Source organism: Arvicola amphibius, chromosome X (assembly GCF_903992535.2).
Source record: "Arvicola amphibius chromosome X, mArvAmp1.2, whole genome shotgun sequence".
Classification (NCBI taxonomy): Eukaryota; Metazoa; Chordata; class Mammalia; order Rodentia; family Cricetidae; genus Arvicola; species Arvicola amphibius.
Window position 1 is genome coordinate 65,663,616 of NC_052065.1, and position 13,997 is coordinate 65,677,612.

The 13,997-nt window shown below is 39.1% G+C and overlaps 1 protein-coding gene across 1 annotated transcript in view; it reads right to left on the reverse strand.

Annotated features, from left to right (window-relative positions):
- The window catches only part of LOC119804316 (fibronectin type III domain containing protein 3C1-like), a 48,378-nt gene that overhangs the window by 5,274 nt on the left and 29,107 nt on the right, over positions 1-13,997 (reverse strand). The window contains exons 13-23 of the mRNA XM_042054331.1: positions 13,644-13,765; positions 13,383-13,557; positions 12,246-12,332; positions 11,907-12,045; positions 8,547-8,618; positions 7,827-7,945; positions 7,591-7,696; positions 7,094-7,200; positions 6,855-6,968; positions 5,508-5,657; positions 63-337 (exon numbers count right to left, since the gene is read on the reverse strand). Of these exons, the coding sequence (XP_041910265.1) occupies positions 63-337; positions 5,508-5,657; positions 6,855-6,968; positions 7,094-7,200; positions 7,591-7,696; positions 7,827-7,945; positions 8,547-8,618; positions 11,907-12,045; positions 12,246-12,332; positions 13,383-13,557; positions 13,644-13,765 (1,466 nt within the window). The remainder of the gene's footprint in view (positions 1-62; positions 338-5,507; positions 5,658-6,854; positions 6,969-7,093; positions 7,201-7,590; positions 7,697-7,826; positions 7,946-8,546; positions 8,619-11,906; positions 12,046-12,245; positions 12,333-13,382; positions 13,558-13,643; positions 13,766-13,997) is intronic.

Here is a 13,997-nt window from a genome sequence, read left to right on the forward strand (position 1 = left end):
AGATATGCTCAAAATTCTCAACATTCTTTCCACCTATCCAAAATAAGATATGAGTGACTTACCTGTATGTAGTATTAGGCTGTAGATTTTTCAGAACATACTCTGTTACTCTATCAACAGTCAAGATTTTTCTATCTCCATATTCGATGTTATATCCAGTGATGGGAGAGCCATGGCAGTCTGGCTCCTCCCATTGGATAGCTATGCAAGATGAGGACAGGTTGGCAGGAATTTTGTCTTCTACTTCTCGTAACATTGGAACTTTGGCGGGTACAGTTCCGGGTGTAGTTACTTTTCCAGTTCCTCCAAACATTCCAACCCCATCTATATTGACAGCCTGAAAAACGCATGCAACATTCGTTAGCAATTCATTTTGATGATTTTCTGTGCATGAGCCATTTTGTTGCATAATGAAACAGTGTATCATAAACTCATTCTGTCAATTTGGTTCCCACAAAGCCAGTACATACAATATATTCTTCTTATCACTTATTTATTTATTATTATTGTTAAGAGACAGATATTTGTTATTTTGCTCAGGTTGGACTGAAACCTCTGGACGTAAGGGATCCTAGCATTTCAGTCTCAAGTAGTTGATATTAGATGTATGTGCCTGATGGTTTATGCTTTTACTTAGTGTTTTACTGTTTCATTCTGGAAAGGAAGATGTAAACTCACTGCTAATTTCTCTTTAAACTTCTTGAATAATTCCTCTGGAAATTCTAATTGTCCTTATTATATAGACACAAATTCTTTCATTACTACAGGGCTAAATACCACCTAGGCTGAGTTTCATTGCTTTGTGATTTTTGAGGACCAGTTTCACTTCTTGTGTTCATGTATAAAAGTGTTCTGAGTTTGTAAAAATAATGCTGTTGTATTCCAGAAATCAGTGATTTGTGTTCATCCCTTTTTAGTGCAGATGAACCCATGGCCTCTCACACTGATTTCCCCAGCAGCTCTATTGTTTTCATCCTTGTCAGTTTTATAAGAAGTTTTTTTTAACTTTCTTGTTTTTTCTAGTAAATTAATCATAATGTTTTATTGAATTTTACTATTGTTTTTTATTTGTTGATTTCTTACTATATATTTCTTGTTTCTTCCCTTCTGCTTGCTTTTCCTTTATTTTGCCATTCTGTTCATTATTTGATGTAGAAACTTAGATTACTGAATCAAGTTCTGTGGTAATATAACCGTCTAATGTTCTGAGTTTTTTCCTCAGTACTGTTTTAGGTCATCCCACTCATTTTGGCATGGTGCATTTTGATATTCATCTGGTTCTTTACATTTAAAGTTTTTCTTTGAGATTTCAGCTTTGACCATGGAAAATATAAAACTGTATCATTAAATTTCTCTCTGATAAACATTTATGATGTCTTTTAATATTGATTGATAATTTGATTCCACTATGGACAAAGAGCACTCAGTATTAAACTTCTCAAATTAAATCCTATAGAGTTCCAGGCATGGTGGCACATACCTACAATTCCAGTACTTGTTTGGTGGAGGCAGAAAGATCAATAGTTCCAAGGCCAATCTAGGATACATAGAAAGACTGACCCTTTTTAAAGAAAAGAACAACTGGGCAGTGGTGGCGCATGACTTTAGTCCTAGCACTTGGGAGGCAGAGGCAGGTGGATCTCTTTGAGTTCGAAGGCAGCCTGGTCAACAGATTGAGTTCCAGGACAGCCTGGGCTACACAGACAAACCCCATCTTGAACTAATAACCACCCCCCCCCACACACAAGAGAAACCAAAATAAAGAAAAAGACAGTGATATGACTGGCTGTAAATAAGACCCAGTTATAGGTTGCTTTTAAGAAACTCACGTTTCTTCTAAGAATATATATATATATATATATACATACATATATGTATATAGTGAATGTAAAAGGATAGAATGAAATATTTTGTGCAAATGTAATCTGAAGGAAATCAGGAATAGATAAACCTATATCAGAAAAATCGCTTTCAGTCAAAAGGATATGAAGAAACAGAGGGTCATTGTTTTTTTTTTTTTTTGAGTGTCATTGTTTAATGACTGATAAAGGCCTGTTGTGAAATTTTGGAGCACCTCTATATATAAAGTGATTTGTGATTAACCTAATTGGAGAGATCCCAATGCAGTAATAGTTGGGGACTACAGTGTTCTATTTTTAGTAATAGACAGATGATCCTAAGAGAATATTACCAAAGGAAAATCAGAATGAAATCATGTCCTAAAGCAAATGTGCCTAACATCTGCAGATTTTTCCCAAAATTGTACCTGCGGGCACCAGCGGAAATGTACCGGTGGGTACCGGCGGTACCGGCGGTCGGAGGGGTTAGGGAATAACCAAGATAGTCCTTTTATAATAAATCAGTTTTAATAAAAGGGGAAATAAGGGAACTTACAGAACCAAGGGTCCAGCGGAGCAGAAGGTAACGCGGGGGAGAGCAAACGGGGCTCCTTCCGGCCCCCGATCCTATTTAAGGGGTATCCTACTACACTGGGGCAGCCACGCCCCTGAACGCAGGGATTGGGCCAGCTGCCCCAACACAAAATATTTATTTTTGTGGTACGTACGTCTTACTTAGTGCCTGAATGTTGTGAACAAGTATTCTTCCACATAGTTCCACACCCTGTTCATCCGATTAAGCAATATTCAAAATATTTAAAAACTCACTTCTTAATTTTTTTCCTTCTGGGAAAAGTGTATCACTGTGTAGCCCGGGCTAACCTGGACCTTGGGATCCTCCTGCCTCCTACTCCCAAGTGTTGGGATTCTGACTGTGAACCACCATGTTCAGCTTTGCCTGCTTTCTTTTTCTTTCATTTTGGTAGGGCTGAGTAGTTCTGAGTATGTATCCCAGGCCCTTTGCACACACTAGGCAAGTGGCCGACTGTTAAGGTTCACATACAGCCCTCTGCTATTGTGATGAATTAAATTTTACAGAGAGCACATGTCAGATTATTTTAAGTTTATACTTCCTCCTGCAAAACTTTTAAGTTGCACATATTATTGTTCTAGTTTTTCACAAAAAAACCCGGCTCACTTCCAGCTGGTTTACGGGAAGCATTTATGCCAGAACTGGCTTTTGATGAACAAGACAGGCAAAGGGGCACACTTTCCAGGTGGAGGCAATTTGTCCAGAATAAAAATTCTATAGAGGTTTTCTTAACCGTGATAACTGTCAGTTAGAGAGCAAAAACATGCCTATCTTATTTTGAAGGCAACCTCATCCTAACCTGAGGAGATCCCTTTTATTTAATTAAAGCATAATTACGTTCTTTCTCTCTCACTCTCTTCTCTCCAACCCCTCCTATGCTCCATTCCTTTCATATCCATGGCCTACGGTTGTTTATTACTGCTACACACACACAACACACACACAGACACACACACACGGGGGGAGAGGTACACACACATATATGCAACACTAAATACACTCAAATGTTGAATGTATGTCTGTGTGTGTGTGTGTGTGTGTGTGTGTGCGTGCGTGCGTGCGTGCGTGCGTGTCTGTTTTACAGTGACCAGTTGGGATTGCATTTAGGTGTCTTATCCCTGGAAAAAAGTGTCTCTCCCTCTAATGGCAGTCTTTAATAGCCTGTACTTCTAGGGGTGGGGACTATGGGATTTCCCTCACCTATGGTGACATGTCAATTGGTATCATTGTGCAGGTCTTGTTCGAGCAGCCCTATTAGCCCCTTCTGTCATGTAATTGACAGTTCACAATTTCCCAAAGGTAAAGCCACTAATGTCATTCCTACACATTCTAGTTTGAGAACACCATCCTATCTAAATGACCAGGCCATTCTGCACTCTGACCATAAGCCCTATAAAAACCCTAGACTGTATAAGAGAAGTTTGCTCTATAACTCTTTTCTGAGAATTGCCCTCAGTTTTAACTAAAATAAATGTGTCCTTGTCTTATCTTCTTCATTTTTGATCAGGCAGACCGCATAGTATAGGACAAATGTTGTCCAAATAATTGGCCGACACCACTAACTAGTGCATACCTCCTTCAAAGATACTTTTGCAGTATATTTCAATACTCAAATACCCATTTTCCCCTGTGGGTCTATGGGGACTCAGACATATCATCCTTTGTCCCCGGAGACAGCCTGCCTCATTCCCAGAACACCTTCCCACCAAATATCATTATCTTCTCAGCCCTTTCTGGAACCTCATTAATGCAGCAGCTTGGTATGCCTCATCTACATTCGGGACGAGAAGGAGGACTGAAGGCATCCTCTCTTACCCCTTCCCAGTCTGTCACTGGTCTTGCTACTCTCCCTCCCCCTCAGGGGTCCTTACTTGCATACCTTAACCAGACTGTATTAGTACCCAGCAATCCTGTGAAGTCCCCTAACTCCTCTGTGTTCTTTGAATGTTGGGCACTGAACTCACAGAGATTCATCTGCTTCTGCCTCCAGAATGCTGGGATTAAAAGTGTGCTCCGCCAAGACCAGCCACTCAACACACCTTTTTCTCTTCAGTCTGGTGAACTCCTTAGACCAATCAAACTGGCAAACTTTTAAGCAATCAAGACCAAAGCCTGATCCCTCAGCTTCTAAGTAAGAGTTCAGCTTCCAAGAAAGATGTTGCTGTCCTGAGTTCCCTTCCTCATGTCCCAGGCTTACCTCAAACCTGTGGCAATCCTCCTCCTCAATGTCTAAAATTGTGGGAATATATGCATGTATGACAAGCCTGACTCAAGTCAGTGTTTTAAATAAGCATTTTAGATAATTGCTAAGTTCAGAGAGATCTGAAAACCACAGACGTATAAAGGAATTATGGCAGATCAAATGGTGATGGAGGAGTTATCTGTCTATGTTACTCTCATTGGCTAATAAAGAAAACTTCCTGGCCCATTTAATACGCCCGCCCTTAGGTGGGTGGAGTAGACAGAACAGGAAGAAGGAAGTGAGGTAGATGGCTGAGGCGGAGGAGAGTTATCTGTCTATGTTACTTTCATTGGTTAATTAATAAAGAAACTGCCTTGGCCCTTTAAGAGACAGAAAATTAGGTAGGCGGAGTAAACAGAACAGAATGCTGGGTAGAAGGCAGTGGGACAGACAATTCAGGCAGTCGCCATAGTGAGTCGCCATGCTTCTCCTCTCCGAGATGGATGCAGGTTAAGATCTCTCCTGGTAAGTGACCTCCTTGTGGTGCTATATAGATTACTAAATATGGGTTAAAGCAAGATTTGAGAATCAACCAATAAGAAGCTACAGATAACAGGCCAGGCAGTATTTAAATGAATACAGTTTCCGTGTAATTATTTTGGGTAAAGCTAGCAGCCGGCTGGGTGGCGGGACACAGCCCTGCTGCTCCATCTACAAAATGGGACTGGAAAGCACACTAAATGCTGTAGTCCAAGACAAATATTCCTAGAAATCCTTCCCTTCTTGACTTTAGTCTTTACATTGAAAATGACACTAGTATTATATATATATATATATGGGAAGTGCAGTTTAATAGCTGTTGCCTTCTTTATAGTGAAGGAAATGCCATCTCTACCTGGACTCTGCAAAAATACGTGGTTGCTGGAATAAGGCCTTTGACTTCATACCGCAAACAAGGGCCAGTGTAAATCAAATGCATGGAATCTTCAACTTGTCCCCACTGCAGTCGGTAAGCAGTGATTTCAGCACCATTGCATTTAGGAATCTGAAAGACGAAATGCACACAGAAATTCAATCCTTTTTCTAAGTGGTCACTATACTAGATACTGTGGAGAGGAATAACACATGAAAGCTTGTAATCCATCATGTGATACAGGATAGAGATGGATAGAAACAAACACAGGCAGGACACTAGAACTACATTCAAAGGCACAAATTAGAGTAAGAAAAAGGACTTGCTGATTTCACAACTGAGATGAATGAAAACAAATATATTAATATTGTTTAACATAGCCATTGGTTAGTATGATAAATCACTGATCACATGCCCTGGTGAATTGGCCAACATAAGTTAAAAATCAGCATTGTCATACATTATTAACAGACTAAGCTCTTTCTGTCAATGTTAAAAAATAAGCCATTGGGGCTGGAGAGATGGCTCGGTGGTTAAGAGCATTGCCTGCTCTTCCAAAGGTCCTGAGTTCAATTCCCGGCAACCACATGGTGGCTCACAACCATCTGCAATGAGGTCTGGTGCCCTCTTCTGGTCTGCAGACATACACAGAGACAGAATATCGTATACATAACAAATAAATAAATATTTTAAAAAATAAGCCATTGCTTGAGACTGGGGAAAAAAGAATAACCCAAATGAACTTATTCACCTAAATAATTAGGCTAATCTTTATTTTTAAGAACTTAATTAGTTTGGTAAGACATTCACATGGGTTGTTAAAAGTATATTTTTTAAATCTTTAATATACCTTATGTATCAGTTTGTAGTTACAGGTTAGAAATGGTACCAGATATTTTTCAATGACGTTCTTCAAAAAATAGCAAGTTCTGGGCTGGGGATATTGTTCAGAAGTAGAGTGCTTGCCTAGCATGCATGAATCAGCCCCAGCTTCAGTTCTCAGCAGCACAGAAAGTTAAACTTTTATAAAATGAATTACCTTAGTGTCTCTTGCATTTGCTTTAAAACCTCAATTAGTAACCCATTGATAGTCCATTTTGATCCCTGTTTTTATAGTTGATATCTGAAGAGCAGAATATCAGTTTTGTAGTCTTCCTGATATTACTAGTATCAAGTCCTAGGTATGTTCTAGAAACCAAGATCTGAGGGTTATGAGATCCTAACTCTAATCTATGATTCATGAGAGATTTCAAATTTCCCCCAGAAATGTTATAACCTATTAGCATATCTGTATATCAGCAAAATTATTAAGTTGAATTAGTGAAATACCTCCCAACTGACAACAACACAGGTTGGACCCTTGCAGGTTAGCACAGGTGTACCACACTGGAAAGGAGGGTGCTGGGCTGGTACAGTTTCACACTTCATTGAAGGAGATCCAAGCTACAATTAAACAAATATACAAATAAACAAACCCATGCATGACTTTGCAGGCAGCGCAACTTCTCTTCTCCTATATTATGTTTTTAGCCAGAAACTGTGGGGTCTTCAGGAAGTCGTTTACTTACTGTACATTTCTTTACAGAGCCTGGATACTCCTTTCTGTCATTCCGGGGACCTTTTGCTTTTGTGTCACGCACGACTATTTCCAAGTTCCCATTAACGGAATGATTGTCTATAAAATATGTAAAATGCACTCAATTCTCCCCTTCCCAAATTAGTTATTTATATGCTAGTGTTTGAACCCACTCTTGTTTATGCTAAACACATACACTATCCTTTAGCTCCATACCAAGTCTCTAGTTTTTAGGAATGGTTCTTTAAGTTAAGATTTCTCTCTTAAAATGCTTAGAGACGCCAGGCATATTGTATGTATTAACCTCATAATTTGACTTAAGCATTAAAAGGCTAGGTTTCCATTGCCAAGCCTTGGTTTGCTAAGAATCATTCAATTTAGAATAAAAGGAAACTCTGCTGGATGATATTAACACATGCACGCAAAGCAGAAGTCACAGGACTAGAAACTTAGGAACAGTTGTCAATCCTGTAAGGAAGCCTCACTTACCAAGGAGAAGGTTTGTGTCCTTGCACTTGGTTTTACTGTTTAAGGGCAGTGAGCGACAAGACGCAGGAGGTAGAGTAGGTGTCTGAATTGTCAGTACATCAGAAGGCTAAGAGATAGAAAATTTTTACTATTTTACTAAATTGGAGTTCAGCTTTAGAAAACATTCAGTAACATAACAGTTTATTTCAACCCTCAATTCCCTCAATTTGAGAACTCTCTCCTTTCTGATTTCTTACCTGGCTTTGGCCTACAGGTGAAGTGCAAAAGACTCTCAGTTTATATGTGGTTCCTGGTTGGAGGCCATCGTACAGAAATTCCTGGTGAGTGCCATTGTAGATTATCTTCCAGAGATTTGCTGCAGCAAGCAGAGCAATTTGGCTCAATTTGTTCATAGGTCACTTCTAAATTTTATAAGTCCCCATGACAATTAATGTATGCATGATATATTCTAAGAAACAACCATTGTGGAACGTAACATGATCCAACAACCTTTTGAGCTGAGATTTCAAGACAGGGTTTTTCTGCGTATCATTGGCTGTCCTGAACTCACTCTGTAGATCAGGCTGGTGTCCAACTCATAGAGCTCTGCCTGCCTCTCCCTCCTGAGTGCTGGGATTAAATGTGTGCACCACCACTTTCCAGCAAAATTTAATAATCTTTTTATGATAAATTATTTTATTCCAAGTAGAAGTAAACAAAAGTTTTAATGGATCAGTAAGTAATCACTTCTTATCAAAACTCAAAGCACTTCACTTACATTTTATGGTTTGGTTTTATAAGTGTGTATTTATACTGATTTTCTGATTCTGTTAATTGCACTATGGTTACATAAGACACTACTATTAGGGGAGACTAAGTTAATGTTTTGCTAGGGAATGCTGTGTAGTTTTTCATAACTTCTAAATAAGTGTACAATTATTTAGAAATAAAATCTTTTAAAGTTCATGTTTCCTTACCACCGTCTGAATTTTCACTGACTTCTAAACTGTAACTTGAAATGTGCATTCCGCCATTGTCTTTGGGGGAGTCTAAAAAGAGAAACAAATTTTAGGTGATCTAGAAGTATCTTGCAAGTCTTTCACTAACATTTTTTTCATGAATTGTAACTTCTCACAGAGAAAAATATAAACATGACACATTGTTGTATTTATATCTATATACTAGTTATAATCTGCAAACCTAGTACAAGTTACATACATTTGATATCACTCATCAAGTATTTAGATAGTATTTCAACGTCTTGGCAAGAAACTAAAATGAAAAGAATATGTGAATAACTTTAATTTATCTAGTCAAGGCCATAAATGTGTTTAAATATAACTTTGGGTTAAGCTGCCATTTATCTGTGACACAGACTTCTTTCTACTCTACCTATGTTGTCTAAAATTTTATTGGAAGACGTTTATTTAAGGATCCATATGAACTTCAAAAGTTAGTTCATGTGTGAATAATTAAGCTAGCTATAGGAAATTCAATAGCAAATAACAGGTCTCCATGCTGCTCCTCTCCGAGATGGATGCAGGTTAAGATCTCTCCTGGTAAGCCACACCTCGTGGTGCTACCCAAATTACTAAATATGGGTTAAAGGAAGATGTGAGAGTTAACCAATAAGAGGCTGAAACTATGGGCCAGGCAGTGTTTTAAAAGAATACAGTTTCCGTGTAATTATTTTGGGTAAAGCTAGCCGGTTGCTGGGAACTGGGCGGCGGGAACGCAGCCCGCCGTTTCACACTACAGATTGGCGCTCCAACGTGGTGACTAAATCCACTTAAAAACCTTGCCCACTTGGGATCGGAAAGAAAGTTCTCTGAGACCATGCCAATGGCTCACTGCTCCCTTCCTGCACCTGGGCAGATGGCGGAATCAGGCTTAGGCGAGCGGGAGAGCATGGCGGATTCCTGCCGCCATAGAGATGTTTTCAGACTGCGCGGTGCTCTGCGTGTCAGATTTGGCTGTAACTTGGATGAAAAGAGTTTCTGTGCTGCACGCTCAGTCTCAGAATTAAACTGCTGAGTGCGGCTCCAATGTCGACTGCTGTGTGCCTGGAACTGTGTGCGGCTCAGGGGCACCAAATGACTGAGGCAGGAGCGGCTTTGGCTCTGCTCCACCATGCTGAATTGTGCTGACCTCAGGCAGGAACTATCGTAATTACCATGATAACAGCGCAGTTAAGGTTTAGACTTGGCTATAAACAGGCAGTACCGTATTATTTTAAGAAGTGGTTAACCTTTTAAGAAATGCTCCTGGATAGTAAAAAATTACAGATTCACAATAGAAAAGATTCAGACATAGAAGGCCTTTAAATGGCTCACGTAGGCTTAAAAGAGAGAAAAAGAAAATACAGAGAATAAAGTTAATGCCTTAAAAAAAAAGGTTAAAGTCTTTAAAGAGACAGAGTACAGATAGTTATAGATTAAAAGAAGTAAAGCGATAGAGTAAAAATAAGCCACGTAAAAATGGAAAATTCACAGAGAGTCTGGATTATGTATTTTGTTGTGTTTTCTTTGATTTTTTTGACTGTAAAGGAGCTAAATACAGAGAGACATTTCATTATATGGGCTGCCAGTCTAGACCAAAATGGACATCTTAATGGTATGACTTCAGGATTTGGATCTAAGAACATGATGCTTTGGAAAAGAGTTTCTTCTTTTGTTTTCACAGAGGACGAGACTCTGTGGATTGCTTCTATCCCAATATGGTATGATAGACCACGCCCTCCTGAAAGGTTGCTGTGAACACCCTCAAAAAATTACTTCGCTCAACTGCCGACTGGGATGAACCTAGCAGACAGGTTATACCATGAAAGACCTAAATAACAGCGCCCCCCATTCAGCAGGAAGCAGTTTGGAGAGAAAAAACTGCGCCCATTTTCCCAAATATTGCTTATAAATGTTCTTTTACATTTAAAGGGGGAGATGATATAGATATGAATTTGCATTGGTATGGATTTTAAGGTCAATTTGTTATATGTATATGTATTTCTGATTTTGATTAAGCTATTGTGATTGTAGTTCATTTTAAAGAATGTAATGTATAATTAGGAAATATAGGTTGTTAATGGATAATCATCGATTAATAGTCAAGCTTGTAGTCATGTTAGTCATTTTCTAGATGTGCATAGATATATTTCAGATAGGCATTCTTCATATCTTTCAAAGACTGCAGAATATGGCATTTAATGTTTTAATAACTTAGGGTTTTTCATGACAATGAGACACGTCTGCTCCTGGCAGCACCAATCTACTTCAAGAGGAAGATGGGCATCGAAGAGGCTACTTATGGAGTTTGTTAGCCATTTGGGCAAGAAACTGCTCTTGCCTGGACTGTTGCATAAACTGGACACAAGGAACCCACAGAAAGAGGACTGCTAAACTTGCCTAAAGGTGAGATGGTCTCTCAGGGTTCCTGATTCGTGAAAGAGTCTGCGAGACGTTCTGCAGGACACAGCAGAAAGTGACTGAACTGTCTTTGGAATTTTTCTGCTTCATGGAATTGTCTGCTGGATACTGTGGGCCTGAAGCCCGAAGATGGATGCCCCAACGGTACAGAGGAACTTTGGGTGACTGTCCAGGCAGCGAGTTGTCTCTGTCATTTCTAGAGTTTTATAAGTTACTTATTTCTTGTTTACTTAGGTAATATTATATCCTTCTGGAGTCTTTGATGGAGTTGAAGAATAAATAGATAGTTATAGATTTCCTTAGTTATGATAAAAGATAAAATAGATTTAAATATTGTAACTGTAATACTTGCTTGATAACTGTTTTGTTACATGTAATTTTACTATGTTAAAGTTAAAGCCTTTCTTTTTTGTTTAAACAGAAAAAGGGGAAATGATGGAGGAGTGTTTATGTGTTACTTTCATTATTAATAAAGAAAACTGCCTTGGCCCTTTAAGAGAAAATTAGGTAGGTGGAGTAGACAGAACAGAATTGTGGGAACAAGGAAGTAGAGTGGGGGAGACGCTTCAGGCATTCGCGATGTGAGTCTCCATGCTGCTCCTCTCCGAGATGGATGCAGGTTAAGATCTCTCCTGGTAAGCCACACCTCGTGGTGCTACCCAAATTACTAAATATGGGTTAAAGGAAGATGTGAGAGTTAACCAATAAGAGGCTGAAACTATGGGCCAGGCAGTGTTTTAAAAGAAAAAAAAATAGCAAATAACAAAAAATAATAGGGTATATATAAACTTATTTATATGGCAGAGTATCTCACATGCAAATGACAATATTTTATTAAGCTTAGAGCAATTGCAGAAAGATTTCTTCACAATAGTAATTATGGAGAGAACAAATTTTAGACATAGAAGAATTATTTACCCCATCCAATTTTTACTTGGTGTGCATGGATTCCTCCCACTACATATGGTTTCTTTGGGTATGCAGGCTTGGCTGGACAAGTAGAATATTTTACTTCTCTGCTGGAATTGCTTCTTCCTTCCAGATTGCAGGCAAAAATCTGTTTGTGTAAAAGAAAATATTTTGTTGGGCATTGGAAATAAACGTCTGCTTTGATAATGTGTAATGTGCAGCTGGGTGAGCATTTTCAAAAATTAAATGTAAAGCAAAGTTTCATTTCAAAGAAAAAAACATTTATTCCAGCGAAGAGTTTAGTCTTATATGAAAACACAACACCAGTTATTATATTATGACACATACCCGAAACTTGTATGTAGTATTTCTCTGAAGATTTCTTACAATGCAGGAGAGATCTTCTCCATTGTATTTAGGGTTAAAACCCAATCCCTGAAAATGGAGGACAGGGAATTTAGGAACGAAGCTTAGGTTCAAGCTCTAGCTTCAACTTACTGTTTACCTTAATGGTCTTGAGAAAGTACCTTAGACTTTCGGAACCCCAAAGGGTCTGCACCAATTCCTCTGCATATATGTTATAGCTGTTAGCTTGATGCTTTTCTGGGACTCCTAACAGTGGGAATGGATGTATCTCTGACTCTTGCCTGTGTTTGAGAGTTTTCCCCTCCTATTGGGTTGCCTTGTCTAGCTCTGATATGAGGGCTTTTGCCTTGTCATATTGTATCTTGTTTGGCTGTGTTTGCTTGTTGTCTCATGGAGGCCTGCTCATTTTTGAAGGGAAACAAAGGAGTAGTAGATCTGGGAGGTGTGTGTGTGTGTGTGTGTGTGTGTGTGTGTGTGTGTGTATGTGTTGGGGGTGGATCTAGGAGGAGTGGTGTTGTAAAGGGATGTATTGTGTGAGAGAAGTTAGTTTCAATAGACAATGGAGATAATTTTTAGTTTTAAATGTTCCATTTTTCACAACATAGTGAGATAGCACATGTAAGAGCAAGTCACCTATAGGTGACGACCCAGAACACGTCTCAATGTTATCTCCTTCATTTAAAATTTTGTGGCTTGTACACAGTAATTTGTGGCTGTTGTTTAAATTGACCGGCTCTTTGACACAGATTTAAAAGCTCCAAATGGAATGAAATAGTTGCCCACTCACACGAAAAACTGTGATGAAGGAAGGACAGCTTAGCAGAATTGTGTAAAGGTGCTGAAAGATATCTCTGACCACAGAGAGTCAGCCAGAACAGGCTGGCGCTGAAAATGCTAACAGACGTCTTTGAATAGAACGAGCAGAGTGCAGAGATGCTGCTTTTGCCTTCAGCTAGTTGAGGATGAACGACCTATGCAGACTTGCCCAACAGTTGCTCTGCATTGAGCCAATTCAGAACACAGGGACTCAAGGTTGTTTTGCCCTCCAAGTGAGAAGTGAGTATAAAAAGGTATTGAGAGATGAGGCTAAGGATCATAGCCCCCAAACAGGAAACTTACAGATCTTGGTTCCTCCATCTCGAGTACATAAGTCAGAGTGTCATTTGGGTTTGGGTTTGTTGGGGCACGCCATTCCAGCCACAAACTATAGACTCCTGCTTCTTTCAACTTAGGTGGCAGCGGTGCCGGAGGTCTGTTTCCTGATGTGTAGAAGGCGGCTATTTCACTGAAATTACTAAAAGGATATGTTAAAGTGGAAACACCAGTTTCAGGATCTCATGGCACTGTAGACTTTTTAATAGTGAAAATAATTCAGTGTACCTGGAGCCGAAGTGATTTTTGGCAGCTAATCTGAATGCATACTTCGTAGAAGCGGTCAGTTTAAAGATCTTGTGCTGTTTCATGGGACCACTGTAGCAAATTTTGAACTCTTCACCTTTACCCTTGACAATGCACATAATATATTAGAATATTTTAAAATACTGCACTTAACAGCACATACTTGTCATAACCTTAATCATTCACAATCAGGTGAATGATTTTTAAAAATATCTGTGCATGAGGTTTAAGCCTGATGGGGTCCCTGCACTGAGAGGAAAATGGACAGAAGCTCCCATCCTTTACCCGGAAGTTATCTCCCATTGCAAAGCGCTTGCAAAGGAAAAAATCATTTTC